Source organism: Rosa rugosa, chromosome 4 (assembly GCF_958449725.1).
Source record: "Rosa rugosa chromosome 4, drRosRugo1.1, whole genome shotgun sequence".
NCBI classification, from domain to species: Eukaryota; Viridiplantae; Streptophyta; class Magnoliopsida; order Rosales; family Rosaceae; genus Rosa; species Rosa rugosa.
The window spans coordinates 24,078,602-24,094,040 of NC_084823.1; the positions used below are offsets into that span (position 1 = coordinate 24,078,602).

The following is a 15,439-nucleotide window of genomic DNA, read 5'->3' on the forward strand; positions in this document are numbered from 1 at the left end:
GGGGACTCCTCCATCTCAAGGACATAGAAGTCAGCTGGAAAGATTAGCTCACCAACCTGCACAAGTACATCTTCAACTAACCCCTTAGGGTATGCATTAGATCGATCTGCCAATTGAATAATAACATTATCATGTTTAAGTTCACCTAGACCTAGAGATGCATAAACAGAATATGGCATAACATTTATAGAAGCACCTAAGTCTAGCATGGCATTTTCGAATCTAGTAGTTCCAATGACACAAGGGACAGAAAAACTCCCTGGATCCTTACACTTTTCTGGCATTCTGCGTTGAAGCACAGCTGAGACATTCTCACTTACCTTCACCACTTCTTTTTCACGGTTTTGTCTCCTTGTGGTGCAAAGTTCCTTCAAGAATTTGGCATACTTAGGAATTTGCTTGATGGCCTCAAGGAGAGGGATGTTGATTTGCACCTTCTTAAAGGTTTCTAAGATGGCCTTTTCGGCCTCATCCTTCTTGGACTTAGCATATCTGCTTGGGAAGGGCAAAGGAGAAGAAGATGGATTAGCAATAACCGAATTGAAAGAGTTAGAAATATGTCCTTGAATATTCGGTTTTGCATTGGAAGGTGGAGACGTCATTTGAGCCTTTGACGTTGCAGGGTCCTCCTCCTCTTCTAATATTGACGTTGAGATCTTCTTGGGAGGCTTAGGGAGGTCTACAAGGGTCTTACCACTCCTTGTAGTGACGACTTTGGCTTGCTCAAAGTGAGGATTTGGGATGGTACCACTTGGTAGCTTTCCTTGCTCATGAAACTTACCCATAAACTCCACAACTTGACTCATTTGCTTCTTCATCTCATTGACATCCGTAGATATAGCATTGATTTGATTCCCATGATGAGTTTGACCTGCAATCAGAGCTTGAGTAGATTTAGTTAGAGTTCGGATCAATTCATCATTAGAAGAAGAAGAAGCATTTGAATTAAAATTTGAATTAAAAGGAGTAGGGTTAGGAGGTTGAGGCTTTTGATAAAAGCCTTGAGTACGTGGTTGGAACCCTTGAGGTGCATTTTGAACATTCTCATTGTCCTTCCAACGGAAATTAGGGTGGTCCTTCCATCCAGGATTGTAAGTATTCGAGAATGGATCATTCCTAGGACGTTGGAACCCTTGTTGAAAACCTATGGCGTTGACACCTTCTTGTCCTCCACTTTCCATGAGTTGAGGGCATTGGTCAGACACATGCCCTTGCATAGAACATACTCCACACACCATGACTTGTCCTTGTGCTCCCTGAGACACAAGAGAAGTAAGTTTGTTAATTTTCTCTTCCAATTGAGCTAAAGTACTTACCTCATGGACCTTTTCACGATTTGTGGTGGTGATTTTGGACCTAGAGTTCCCATATTGTTGTTGATTCAAGGCCCTATTCTCAATAAGGATCATTCCAGCTGCAGGCTCCTTGTCAACAAACGATCCACCAGAAGCTGCATCAAGCATGTCTCGTTCCAAGCTTGTGAGCCCATCATAAAAACAAGTGAGCAAGGTCTCAGTCTTCAAGCCATGTTGAGGGCATTGAGTGGTGAGAGACTTGAACCTCTCATAGTAATCTGCGTAGGACTCATCTTGCCCTTGTTGGATGCCACTTATCTTCTTCCTTAACATGATGATGCGAGATGTAGGAAAGTACTTCTCAAGAAACGCCTTCATCATGTCTCCCCAAGATGTAATTCGTCCACTAGGCAACTCGTAGAGCCACTGTTTTGCCTTGTCAGCCAACGAAAATGGGAAGGCCTTCAACTTCAAAATATGCTCATCAGCTCCTTGAGGCTTCATGCTAGTGCAGATGAACTGAAATTCCATCAAGTGGTTGTTGGGATCTTCCATAGGGAGTCCATGGAACGTAGGAAGACGATGAAGCAACCCAGACTTCAACTCAAAATCAGCTGTTAATCCCTCAGCTGCAGCAGGGTAGGTTATGCAGGTTGGCACTCCCCCAGGTGGGATGACGGATGTAGAGAGTTGCCTTATGGTGAGAGCCATTGGTGGTGGTGGTGGTAAAAGTAAAGGTAATGGAGCGTTGGGTGGTTCTTGATGTGGTGAATGTGGGGTATGTGGTGGTGATTGATCCGATGAAGTGGTTGAAGCTTCTAATCCTCCCTCTATTCTGTTCCCTTCACTATCCAATTCAAGCTCACGAATTTGAAGTGGAGTAGAGACTTGAACGTCAAAGATGTCCGAGTTCTGCTTTAGCCTTGCAATTCGTTCTTGAATGACGTGAAGGGGCGTTTTGGTGTACTTGGGTGGTTCAGACGATCCAGACATTCATTGATCTGTAGTAAAACAAAAGAATAAAGTTAGTAAGGTATAAACAAGACGTGGACCAAGGTATACACATTAAAACGTCACATATATGCAAGTACACACAAGGCCAACGAAAATTATATAGTGGTTAGTTACAATCTTTTACAGCTTTCGAAATAATCAACTTCAATAAGAGAATTGTAAGTCAAAGTTTAGACGTGCGGCCCAGAGATTCTAATGTTAATACAAGTCTCCCCTCCTTAATCTTTTGGTAACTCTTTTCACACAGAGCCAGGTAGTAGAGGAACGATTTTGGCGGAGCTCAGCTCACTTGATTGACAGGGGACGAGACCCTTTGTCAGCACTTCTCGTATCCAATCAACCTAGACACTCTATGCTACTAAGGTGCGCCTACTTGATAAAGGAGGTTGCTTGACAAGTATTAATAAAAGAACTCTCACCTATTCCGTTATGACTTACTTTCTTCTTACCAAAACCAATTTTCTCGAAAATTGTCTAAGTATATGATTTTAATAAAACATCATGGACTATTGTTTTGGACGTGCGGCCCAAGTCCTTGTCTTCACACATAGTTCTTCGCAAATCCGTTGGGCAACCTTACTGAAATGGCCAGGTGGGGGAGGACGAGCACGAGAGGTAGAAACCATTTTGGCATTGCCTTTCTGATTTCAAAACCCGTCATGAACGTTGTCCCCTTTCTAGACACCATCTCACATAGGCTATGCTTACTAAGATAAGGGAAAAATTAAGTGCAAGACATTTTTCAAGTGTTAACAAAAGCCGCCCACAACCTTAAGAGACCTAAATTAGGCGCTAATAAGGGGTTAAGGCTAATGTCAACAAAAGAGACTTCACCTATTCCATAATAGTTCATAATCCCTTACCAAAATCATACCTTAGTGGCGTTTTCATCACATGAAGACTTTTCAATCCCCGGCAACGGCGCCAAAAATTGATACGTGCAAAAGCATTCGCCAATTTAAACCCTGAAAATGTCGAGCGTTAGTATAGAGCAAATAGGGTATCGAACAAACCGGGGATTGAGGGTGCTAACATGTGAGAACAAATTAATAAAACAAAGAATATACAAGTCACGAAACCAAAGAACAATCATATACAAATTCACGAAAATATTTTACAAGTTTACAAATATACACACAATTTTCAAACAAACAAAGAAACAACAAAGAGTTAGAGAGCACATACATGTCACACGAATTTGAGAGCAAAAGAATGAGAGAAACAACAAAGATATACAAGTATATTTAGGCAAGGACGAAATTAAGAGAGAAAACTAAGTTAGAAAAGGTTTTGGAATCCCACTCCTATTTATACACAATTTACAAATCCATATCACGTAGGGAATCCATATACAACAAGGATTACTAATTATTATTTAATTTGAAGACTTAATCTCTAAGAAAACAAAATCCCTAAAAAACACCAAGAGAATCCCTAAATTTTAGCAATCCCTAAAAAACACAAAACAAATCCCTAAAAACCACTAAATTAATTCCTAGAAAACACCAACACATATTTACTATTCACGGAGACACTATTCACGAATTTAAAAACATTTTTTAAATTATTTTATTTATTATTTATATGAACATGCTACCTAAAAACTCTAAGTTAATTTTAATTATTTACACAAACAAGAAAACATAAAGATGGGGGGTTTTTGAAGATTTAAAACTAGAATTTTCGAAAACATTAAAAGAATTAAAAACAAGAAAACGTTTTATTTACAAAGGTGGGAAAAGAAGGATTTTTGGAAAACAATTCATCAAGAACCTTTCAAGAACAACATATTCATGCATCCCTTAATCTTGTTAATTACCATGGAACATCATCAACCAAGAAACAAAGATCAACACAACCAATGTCCCTTATTTTACTTCCCTTTACTTAGTCAATTAAGCAACGCACTTAATCCAACATATTTCAAACGCAGGTATCACACAATCAACGCAACTCATGATCTCATGCATTCAAATCATTAAGAACAAGTGAAAGTTTGGTCAATGAACATGCAAATCCAAGTACTCAACGCAAGTCAATTCATCACATGCATAATCTGATTTCGACCTTTGTCCAAAGCCTTTACTACTTAAGTGAATCAGGGTTACAACGCATAAACCTAATTACTAGCTCCAATTACATGCAATCACTCTAAGTTTCGAACCAAAGAACAAGAACATGCAAGAGTTTTCCATAAAACAAAATCAGATCATCATTCCATAAAATCGGCATTTCACAAGAATCAAACACACATAAACACATCAAACATTGAAAAGACTATCCAAATCGCATCCAAAAATCAAAGTATCAAATCATTGTTTCGGTTTTACACAAAGAAAATCAAAAACAGAAAATCTAACTACAAGAACACTAAACCGTGAAGAATACATATGGAAGGTGGTATGAACAACCCTTAGAAACGTCCCAAGGTCCAACGCAGATCCAAGGCAGCGGCACAAAGTGAAGATCACGGCAAAAGTGGAGGATGGCACGGCTAGGAACTTGTAGTAGCGAAAACCTGAAACTCAAGAGCACCCAAGTGAGAAATCGAAATTGTGGAGAAAATTGTTAACCTTGAGACGTCTAATACACAAGGTATACCTGTAAAAACACTAACTAAGTTAAATTGATCAAGATAAAGGAAATAACTTAGCAAAATATAGGGTTTAAACATTATAAACGTCGCATTTTATGCTCCTATCATCCATCCACGGTGTAATTCGACCTCTACTTTGTAACCTTTGTTTGAATTTCGTTGGTTTTGTTCTAGTTGACATATGTGTTTGAATGAATATTAATTTCTGGAATTTTATATGATTGAATGAAATTTTCAGATTCATATTATTGTTCTTCGAGAGTTGCTTATGTGGGTTTGTTTAATTAAATTTGCGTTATAGATAACTTGTGTATTTTAATCTTATGTGGTTGCAAACACTTAGGGTTTCGATATAATTGGTGCTAGGTTTAAGAACATAAAATCAACTTTTTGTTTTGTGTAAACTTGAATCAAAGTAGTAAAGGTTTTGTACAAGGATCGAATTTAATTAAAGAGAATTGCAATTAGGTGGACTTTTCCATACTAAGTTGTACACTTGAGTTGATAGCCTTTCTCTATGTCTAATGCGTTGAACATGACATGATTGACTAGCTTTCTAGGGTTTGATTGCATGTTTAATAGGATTGATCTAGGTGCTTTCGCTTAGGTTAATTAGCATTGAAAAGTAAAATATGGGAAATCATTTGCTTTCGAATATTTCACATGATCAACTCCTTTCTCATGACTTAGATGAACAATATTAGGGTTTGAATCGATTTTAATCATATGTTTCGGTTTTTGATCTTTGTTCTCTCATTCCATTTGTAATTTTATGTTTTTGCATTTTAATTGTTTTATTAGCTTAGTTTTATTTTCGAAAAACCAAAAACAAAATCCCCCCTTTTCGTAAATAATTGTTTATACTTGTGAATATCTTTGTGAATATTATACATTGTTTTAATTTTAATTGTTTAATTGTTTGACAATGACAGGTGTACCCTCAATCCCCGGAATAGAACGATCCCTACTTACTTATACTACTAATGACATTTCAGGGTTAAATTATGCGCTTGCTTAGAGCGTATCAATTTTTGGCGCCGTTGCCGGGGATTGAAAAACCATTTGTTATATTGTTAATATTTGTTCTGTTTATATTGTGACCGAAAAAAAAAAAATTACTTGTTAATTATTTTGTAATTGTCGAAAATTAGTAGATTAATTACTTAGGTTGTTATTTTTATTGTTGAACACAAGTTTAATTGTGAGTTGTAAATTAAAGAAGGAATAGGTGAAGTCGTGTTTATTAATATTGGCCTAAACCCCTTATTGGTACCTAGTTCAGGTCCCTTAAGGTTGAGGGCGGCCTTTATTAACATTCATTGAACTGTCTTCACACTTAGGACCTTTTATATCCAAGTAAGTATAGCCTATGTGAGATGGTGTCTAGGAAGGGGACAACGTTCATAACAGGTTTTGGATTCAGAAGTGCTTACAAATGGGCGTAAACCTCAATGAGGGAGTAGCCTATGCCAAAATGGATCCTACCTCTTGTGTTCGTCCTCCCCTACCTAGCCATTTCAGTAAGGTTGCCCAAAGGATGTAGGAGGGACTTAGTGTCTAGACGATTATACTTGGGCCGCACGTCCGCTTGATTTACCGCTTGGAATTAAATTTGATATCAATAATATTTATGACAAACAAAAATGTAAGAATATGTTGTGACACTTAAGGTATATTGGATTAAACATAATCTTGGAAAGGTAGCTGTTACAGCCCATTGCACTCTGAGATTCCCTGTTCCCGTACCTAAGTGTTGAAAATAATTGTAAAAAAAAAAATAATAAAAAAAAAATATATATATATATAAAATAAAAAAAATAAAAAAATTGTGAATAGTGACGTTTTGTACTTGTTTATTTGTGTGAAAGTTTTGTGCATAGCTTGTCTAATTATATTTGTAAAGAATTATACTTAAAGAAAATACAAGTGGAGTTATGAATTTTGTTAAATACTTAATTGTTTTAAGTATGTAAACTCGTATGAGTAGACAAGGGCCCTTTTGTTAATATTGGCCTTAACCCTTCATTCGTACCTTTCTAAGGTCTTATGAGGTTGAGGGCGGCCTTTATTAACATTTGGAGAACAGTCTAACACATGAGTTAATTTCCAAACTGAGTAAGGGGCATATACAGATGGTGTCTTAGGTTAAGACCCTGGGTGATGGGTTCAATTGGATCTCAGAGAAACTATAGACTGTGCGTAAACCACAATGTGGAAGTAGCCAATAGGGGCGTAAACCTCAATGAGGGAGTAGCCTCCGTAGTATCACCAAAATGAGTCCTCCCTCTCACTTACCTCTTAATCTGGCTATCTGGCCTTCTGAAACCACGGAAAGAGACTTATGTCTAGGCGACTATCCCTATATCGTAGCTCACCAATAGTAGTGGTTTCTATTGGGCTCGACTTACAACTTGGAATCAATTGAGTTATTAACTATGTTTATAAGTTCTAAAAAAAAAAAAAAAACTTGTACTTAACCTTCACATGTAAATTGTTTTGTTTTCTTACTTTTCTTACTTGTACAAACTTTTTACGTTTCCCTTTTTTTTGTGTATATAATGAATAGTGATGTTTTTGTGTACATAATGAATAGTGACGTTTTCTTGTATAAAGTATTAACTTGTATTTCTTATACTTTGCAATCTACTAACTTGTGTACTTCTTAATGTTGTTCAGGATATCCATGAATGACCGAGCCTTCTAAAATCCCTAGTGCACGAGAGATTGAAGAAAGACTTGCTAGTTTGAAGAATCCTCCACAACTTGTGTACAGAAGACCTTCCTCTTTGCCATTCAAAGATTACAAATTTAACGAGCAAGGGAAGAGGATCTATTCTTCTGAGGAGTCCACATCACCTACACCTACTCCATCTCCACCTTCACGTACACCTTCACCTTTGGTTTCGTCCAACTCCACACCACCACCTTCACCACCACCTGAAGAAGTCAAGGAAGAGAGAATGGCATCCATTAGGGAACTCTCCACAGCAACAGTCGAAGGAGGACCTCCTTCGAGTATTGTGTACCCTGCCCCTGCTGCAGGAAGACAGGCAGAGTTTGAGCTGAAGAGTGGATTATTGCACCAGCTCCCTATTTTCCATGGCCTCAATATGGAGGACGCCAACAAGCATCTTCGAGCATTCCAGGCTGTGTGTGCAAATATGCAACCACAAGGAGCAGATGAGAACATTCTCAAGATGAAGGCATTCCTTTCTCCTTAGCTGACAGAGCCAAAGATTGGCTCTATGAGCTTCCTGCTGGACGTATCACTTCATGGGACACAATGATGAAGGCCTTCTTGGAAAAGTACTTCCCAGCTTCGAAGGTCATCACACTCAGAAAGAAGCTCAGTGGAATCGAGCAATGATGCGCTGTTTGCAAGCGCATAATTTAACCCTGAAATGTCATTAGTAGTATAGAATAAATAGGGATCGTTCTATTCCGGGGATTGAGGGTACACCTGTCATTGTCAAACAATTAAACAATTAAAATTAAAACAAAGTATAATATTCACACACATATACACTATTTACGAAAAAGGGGGGTATTTTTGATTTTGGTTTTCTTCGAAAATTAAACTAAGTTAACAAAACAATTAAAATGCTAAAACATAAAAATACAAATGGAATGCAAGAACAAAGATCAAAATCGAAACATATGATTAAAATTAATTCAAGTTCATCATTGTTCATCATAGTCATGCAAGAGGAATTGATCATGTGAAACGTTCAAAGCAAACAATTTCCCATATTTTACTTTCAACGCTAATTAATCTAAGTGAAAGCACATAGACTAATCCTATCAAACATGCATTCAAGCCCTAGAAAGCTAGTCAATCATACATGTCTAACGCATTAAGCATCTAGAAAGGCTATCAATTCAAATGTGCAACTTAGTATGAAAAAGTCCACCTAATTGCAATCTTCTTTGATTAAATTCAGTTTTTGTACAAAACCTTTACTACTTATTGATTCAAGAACACAAAACCAAAAAGTTGATTCATGTTCTTAAATTCGTAGCACCAATTATATAAAAACCCTAGGTGTTTGCAACCACATAAGATTAAAATACAAAAGTTATCTATCATGCAAATTTAATCAAACACTCACACATAAGCAACCATAAATCGCAAAACATGAATCTGAAAATTAACAATTAATCATAGAATTTCAGAATTCGAAACTTGTTCAAACACATGTGTCAACTAGGGCATAACCAACGAAAATTACAAAGCAAAGGTTACAAGGAGAATCGGATTACACCAAGAGATGGAGATGGGATGAATGGTCTCTTGAATTTCGAAAGCAATCTTCAAGGATGGTGATGGATGATGTGCACGGCTTGTCCTCTTCTTCCTTGGCCTTGCTTGAACTTCGTGGTTGCCCTAGAGGATGGAGAAGAACACGGCTAGGCTAGAGAGAGTTTTCTGATTTTTTCTAAAGTTGTAAAACGCAAAAGTGGGAACTCTTGACGTTGAGAGAAGAGAGGAATATATAGGGGACGGCTTCTTGGTCTCCAAGGCCGTGTAAAACCCTAGAGAAACTCACGGCAATTCTTGTTAACTCCACATAATTCCCTCCAATGAAATCTTGCCAAGTAAGCCCTATGATGTGTCTCAACCAATCACATAATTTCCTAGAATATTTCCCTTGATTTTCTTGCCGAAATACCATGACAATAATCTGATTTTATCTCTTGTATTTCGGCCAAAACTCCTTTAGAGATTCTAGGAATGAATCTAGTCACCTTTTGGGAGCTTTTTGTGTTCAACACATCTTCTCTTTCCTTTTATTTCTCCCTCAAAAATCTTCATCGAAATCTCTTTTTATTTTCTGATTTTTCCCACGGCAAAACCCTAGTTTCTCTCTTCATTTTGGACGGCAACTCCTCTAGGGTTTCTCTTGACTTGGACGGCAATCTTCTAGGGTTTGTCTCCAAGTAAATCTCTTTCCATAAAAATAGCCCTAGAAAATCTCAACCGAAATCTTCTAGGTTCTTCTTGATTCTCACGCCATCTCCTTGTTTCTCTCTTTGGTTTTCACGGAAAAACATCTCTAGGGTTAGGGTTTTGCGTCACAAACCCTAGTGTCATGGGCTTAGATGGGCCTTGGTCCATTTTGCCGAAAACCCACTTCATTCTTGAGAGTTCTTGGGCCACGTTGCTTCATCTTCAAGTCTTCATATTTTCCAACGCAAAACACTTCATTTCTTTCATTTCTTTTCATAGTTGCGTTGGAAACTTCATTGGTAAGCTCTCCTCCAGTTCGCAGGGTTTCCTGGTTGCACTAGGAAAGCTTGTTTCTTCATTTCTGCTCAAATGTGTGGTCCAATGTTCTTCATTTTTGTTCCCCTTGACGTTCGCAAGCTCCTCTTTCTATTCGTGTGTTCATTTCCACTTTTTAGCTCGGAGGTCCTGAAAATAGAAACTAGTAAGAAAAATAGAAACTTTCCTAATTTGAAAAATAGAAACTTACTAAAAATGAAAAATAGAAAGTTACTAAAAATGAGAAATAGAAACTTTCCTAAACTGAAAATGGAAACTTGCCAGAAATGAGAAATGAAAACTACGAAAATAGAAACTTTACACAAATAGGAACTTTCCCAATCAAAGAATGGAAACTTTCCTAAACAAGGATTTTTCAAGGAAATGGCGCAGAAAATGTAGAGAAAAACAAGTAAAACGTCGCATTAAAATGCTCCTATCAAATTCCCCCACACTTAGCTTTTGCTAGTCCCTTAGCAAAATCACAACACAGACACGACTACGACTCAACGAAAATTAAAAACTCAACACATAACAGACTCTATTGCCCTTCAACTATTTGTCTCAGCAATCTCTTACTTTCACAACACCAAGATTAGCACTTCACCAAGAATCAATGTTTAGGCATTCGAGAGTTAATTAAAACATATAATTCACATATACACAAGTAGGACTTGGTTGGAACAATGGTGATGGTTTCTGTTAAGCATGCTTCAAACAAGTTTGATTCAGTTCCTCACAAGGTATATTCACTCTTTCTTCTCTCAGATCATGGCAATGCTTAAAAGCTTATACACTCAAGTATATGTGAAAGATAGCAAGTATATCACATAGTGCAAGAAACGAAAGCATAAGTATAATTTTCTTTTAAAGATCTCATGAAGGATATCAACTACTTGAACAGATGGACCCAAGCCATAGGTTCAACTCTTGCGACTCATCTCCACATCAAGGGTTGTCCCATCTTAAGGATCAAGAAGGTCTTCTCAAGGTTTGTAATGGGGCCATGGCTCAAGGTTTAAAGAAACGAAGGGTAAGGAATTTAACAAAGTGTCCTAAAAACCTAGTAGAGCTCATATGAATGTAGAGATCTCGAAAAATCCACCAAGGCATTTCAAAAACGTCACTTCCCCATATAGGTCACATAAAAGGGCCAAATGTCTTCATGTTGGGCCCAATCTTCAATGTAAACTTCCCTTGACTCTAGTGAAATGGACAAAGGCCAAATTTTTCTGTAGTGGGCCTTCAATTTAAAGTAAACTCCGAAATCACTAAGTATGGGGGACTAAAATCCATAGATATTTCTTTCTTTTCTTTTCTAGCCGTGTACATTTTTCTTTTCTTTTCATTTTCTCGGCTTTTTCATACATTTTTCGTTCATGGACAAGTTTACCCCCACACTTGAACCTTCACCTCTTCTTATTCTTCAATATTGACGTCAAATCTTCAAGTAAAATCTCAATTTAGCTCCACTAAGTCCTTAGGACAAAGGGTAGGGTTATAGCTATACTAAGGCTTAGGTTAAAGATTTTAAGGGTGATGAAAGAAAAGGTTTAACGTAGGCTCAAAGGGGTTTATCTAGGGGAGTCCCACGACGGGCACAATTAGGGACACAGGTTCATTTGGCAATGGTGGTAATTCCTAGGGTGCCTCTATCCTTTCCAGAATCAGGGCCATGTATTGATATAACGTCTCAACAAGCACAAGAGCGAATTCTAGCATTCTCTAGTCCATCAAACTTAATCTATGGCAAGTAGTCAATCAAGATGAAAGAATAATGAGATCATCAAAACATCGCCAAGAATTTAAGAATATATTTTTCATTTCACTCCAAGAAAAGGGACATGGGCACAATTATCTCACATGGGTTTATATGAATCAAAACTCATCTTAACATGCTCATATTCTGTACCAAAGTTTCGAAATCCATATCCACTACAAGGCACATATTTTTCATATATCTCAATTAACCAAAGAATACCATTTTAAGTCATCTCAATTTCGTGATCCTCTTTTAGTCATGATTTCAGAGATATAGAATCATCCTAGACAGTTGAAAGGGCATCCTAAGACTCAAAACAAAAACAAAACCAACGAAATTTTTATTTTTATGACATTTTTTCGATTTTTTTTTTTTGTATTTTCCAATATATATGACTCAAAACAAAAATGTAAATCCCTGCCCCCACACTTAAATATTGCATTGTCCTCAATGTAATCAATCATAAGCATGCAATGAAACACTTAAGCATATAGGGATGAAATTTACGAAAAGAAAGTTCAAAGAAAAACAAAAAGCATATAATAAAGAAGTAGGGAGGAAAAAGAGCAAATCTGCGTTGAAGGCTCCTCCACAGCTACTTCTGAATTGGGTTGCCTCCCAAGCAGCGCTTAATGTTTATAGTCTTTCAGCCTAGACTTGTACCTCCATTTAATCCTCAAGAGGTGGAACGTTTTGGAGGGGTACTTCCTCCACTTCGTGTTCCACAAACGCCTCATAGTAAGGCTTCAAGCGATGGCCATTCACTTTGAACTCGTTACCTGTTTGTTCACTCTTTATCTGCACAGCTCCATGAGAAAACACATTAGTGATAACAAAAGGTCCAATCCAACGAGAACGAAGTTTACCTGGGTCTTAGTTTGAGACGAGAATGGAAGAGAAGAACTTTTTGACCCACAACAAAAGTCTTCCTTCGAATCATTTTATCATGGAATGCCTTAGTCTTTTCTTTATAAATGTTGGCACTTTCGAAAGCATCATTCCTAATCTCCTCTAACTCTTGCAACTGCAGCTTCCTATGAAGCCCAGCTTCATCAATATCCATGTTAAACTGCTTCACAGCCCACCAAGCTTTGTGCTCTAACTCCACAGGTAAATGGCAAGGTTTGCCATAGACAATACGATATGGGGACATACCTATGGGAGTCTTGTATGCAGTTCTGTAGGCCCACAAAGCATCCTCCAAGCGGAGGGACCAATCCTTCCTGTTGGGGTTCACAGTCTTTTCCAATATCCCCTTGATCTGACGATTTGAGACCTCAGCCTGCCCACTAGTTTGGGGGTGATAAGGTGTAGAAACCTTATGTGTAACATCATATTTCTTCAACAAGGCCTCAATCGTCCGATTGCAAAAATGGGATCCACCATCACTAATGAGAACTCTAGGCATTCCAAACCTGCTAAAGATGTTAGACTTGATAAAATCTGCAACAACCTTAGAGTCATTAGTTCTAGTGGCCTTTGCTTCCACCCATTTGGAAACATAGTCCACTGCAAGTAAGATATATAGAAACCCAAAAGATGAAGGGAAAGGTCCCATGAAATTCCCCAGACATCAAATATTTCAACAGTTATGATATTGGACAATGGCATTTGATCTCTAGAACTTAGATTTCCGGTTCGTTGGCATCTATCACAAGTTAAACAATATGCATGTGCATCCTTAAATAACGTTGGCCAAAAGAACCCAGACTCTAATGATAGGAGCATTTTAATGCGACGTTTTAACTGCATTTCCTTACATTTCTTGCGTCATTTCCTTAGTAAAACTCTGTTTAGGAAAGTTTCCATTCTTTGATTGGGAAAGTTCCTATTTGTAGAAAGTTTCCATTTTTCTTAGTTTCTATTTTCCATTTTTAGAAAGTTTCTATTCTTGTAGTTTTCATTTCTCATTTCTGGCAAGTTTCTATTTTTTTTCATTTTTAGTAACTTTCTATTTTTCATTTTTAGTAAGTTTCTATTTTTCAAATTAGGAAAGTTTCTATTTCTCATACTAGTTTCTATTTTCAGGACCTCCGAGCTAAAAAGTGGAAATGAACGCACGAATGGAAGGAGGAGCCTGCGAACATCAAGACAAACAAATATGAGAGAAAACGGTCCACACATTTGAGCAGAAATGAAGAAACAAGCTTTCCTAGTGCAACCAGGAAACCCTGCGAAATGGAGGAGAGCTTACCAATGAAGTTTCCAACGCAACTATGAAAAGAAATGAAGAAAATGAAGTGTTTTGCGTTGGAAAAGAAGAAGGCTTGAAGATGAAGCAACGAAGCCCAAGAGCACTTTGAATTTTCGGCAAAATGGATCATGGCCCATCATGGCCCAAGAGATTAGGGTTTGTGACGCATGAAGAAACCCTAGGAGAGTTTTGCCGTCCAAAATGAAGAGAGAAACAAGGAGTTGGCGTCCAAAAAACTAGAATATCTTTTGCCGTCCAAGCCAAGAGGAAAAGGAGGAATTGCCGTGATATTCATGAAGAAACCCTAGAGAATTCGGCAAAGAGAGATTCTAGGGGAGAGTTTTAAGGAAAGCCAAAGTGTGGAGACCAAGAAACGGCCAAAAAGGAGTCTAGGTTCGTTCCCTATTTTCTCTAAGGAAGTTTGGCCGAAATTGAACTACAAAATCAGAATATATCTTTATATATTTCGGCCAAAATATTAGGGAATTAAAATGGAGTTTTGTGATTGGTTGAACCATGTCATAGGGCTTATTTGGCAAGCTATTATTGGAGGAAATTATGTGGCATTTTCAGATTAATTCCTTGGGATATTAAGAGGTTTACACGGCTTGGAGAGCAAGGAGGCGTCCAATATATATTCTCACACATTCTCAACGTCAAGGGTTCCTTTGCTTTGTGTTTTACAACTTTAGAAAAAATTCAGAAAAGCTCTCTAGCCTAGCCGTGCTCTTCTCCATCCTCTAAGGCAACCACGAAGTGCAAGCAAGGCCAAGGAAGAAGAAGACAAGCCGTGAACACCATCCATCCTCCACCTTGAAGATTGCTTTCGAAATTCAAGAGATCACATCACCTTTTCGTTCATCACCATCTCCATCTCTTGGTGTAATTCGATTCTTCCTTGTAACTTTGTTTGTATTTTCGTTGGTTATGCCTTAGTTGACACATATGTTTGAACAAGTATTGTTTTCTGAAATTTTATGATTAATAGTTAATTTTCAGATTCATACTTTGCGAATTATGGTTGCTTATGTGTGAGTGTTTGATTAAATTTGCATGATAGAAATCTTTTGTATGTTAATCTTAAAGGGTTCGAAACTTTTAGGGTTTTTATATAATTGGTGCTACGAATTTAAGAACATGAATCAACTTTTTGGTTTTGTGTTCTTGAATCAATAAGTAGTAAAGGTTTTGTACAAAAACCGAATTTAATCAAAGAAGATTGCAATTAGGTGGACTTTTTCATACTAAGTTGCACATTTGAATTGATAGCCTTTCTAGATGCTTAATGCGTTAAACATGTATGATTGACTAGCTT

At 37.4% G+C, this 15,439-nt stretch overlaps 1 protein-coding gene across 1 annotated transcript; it reads right to left on the minus strand.

Moving 5' to 3' along the window:
- Window positions 1-48: 48 nt before the first annotated feature.
- Window positions 49-2,288, minus strand: LOC133744532 (uncharacterized). The gene is made up of 4 exons (XM_062172627.1): window positions 1,317-2,288; window positions 1,010-1,256; window positions 146-871; window positions 49-56 (listed from the first exon to the last, which is right to left on the minus strand). Exons 1-4 carry the CDS (start codon window positions 2,286-2,288, stop codon window positions 49-51), a joined length of 1,953 nt encoding a protein of 650 aa, XP_062028611.1.
- Between the last annotated feature and the right edge of the window lie 13,151 nt (window positions 2,289-15,439).

What these genes read in the sequence shown, in the direction of transcription:
- LOC133744532 (XM_062172627.1), bottom strand. Translation starts at nt 2,288, where the DNA reads ATGTCTGGATCGTCTGAACCACCCAAGTACACCAAAACGCCCCTTCAC. An exon ending in ATCGTGAAAAGGTCCATGAG is followed by an intron (nt 1,257 to 1,316) that starts GTAAGTACTTTA and finishes CTTGTGTCTCAG; the next exon opens with GGAGCACAAGGACAAGTCAT. An exon ending in ACCTCAAGGGTTCCAACCAC is followed by an intron (nt 872 to 1,009) that starts GTACTCAAGGCT and finishes CTCTGATTGCAG; the next exon opens with GTCAAACTCATCATGGGAAT.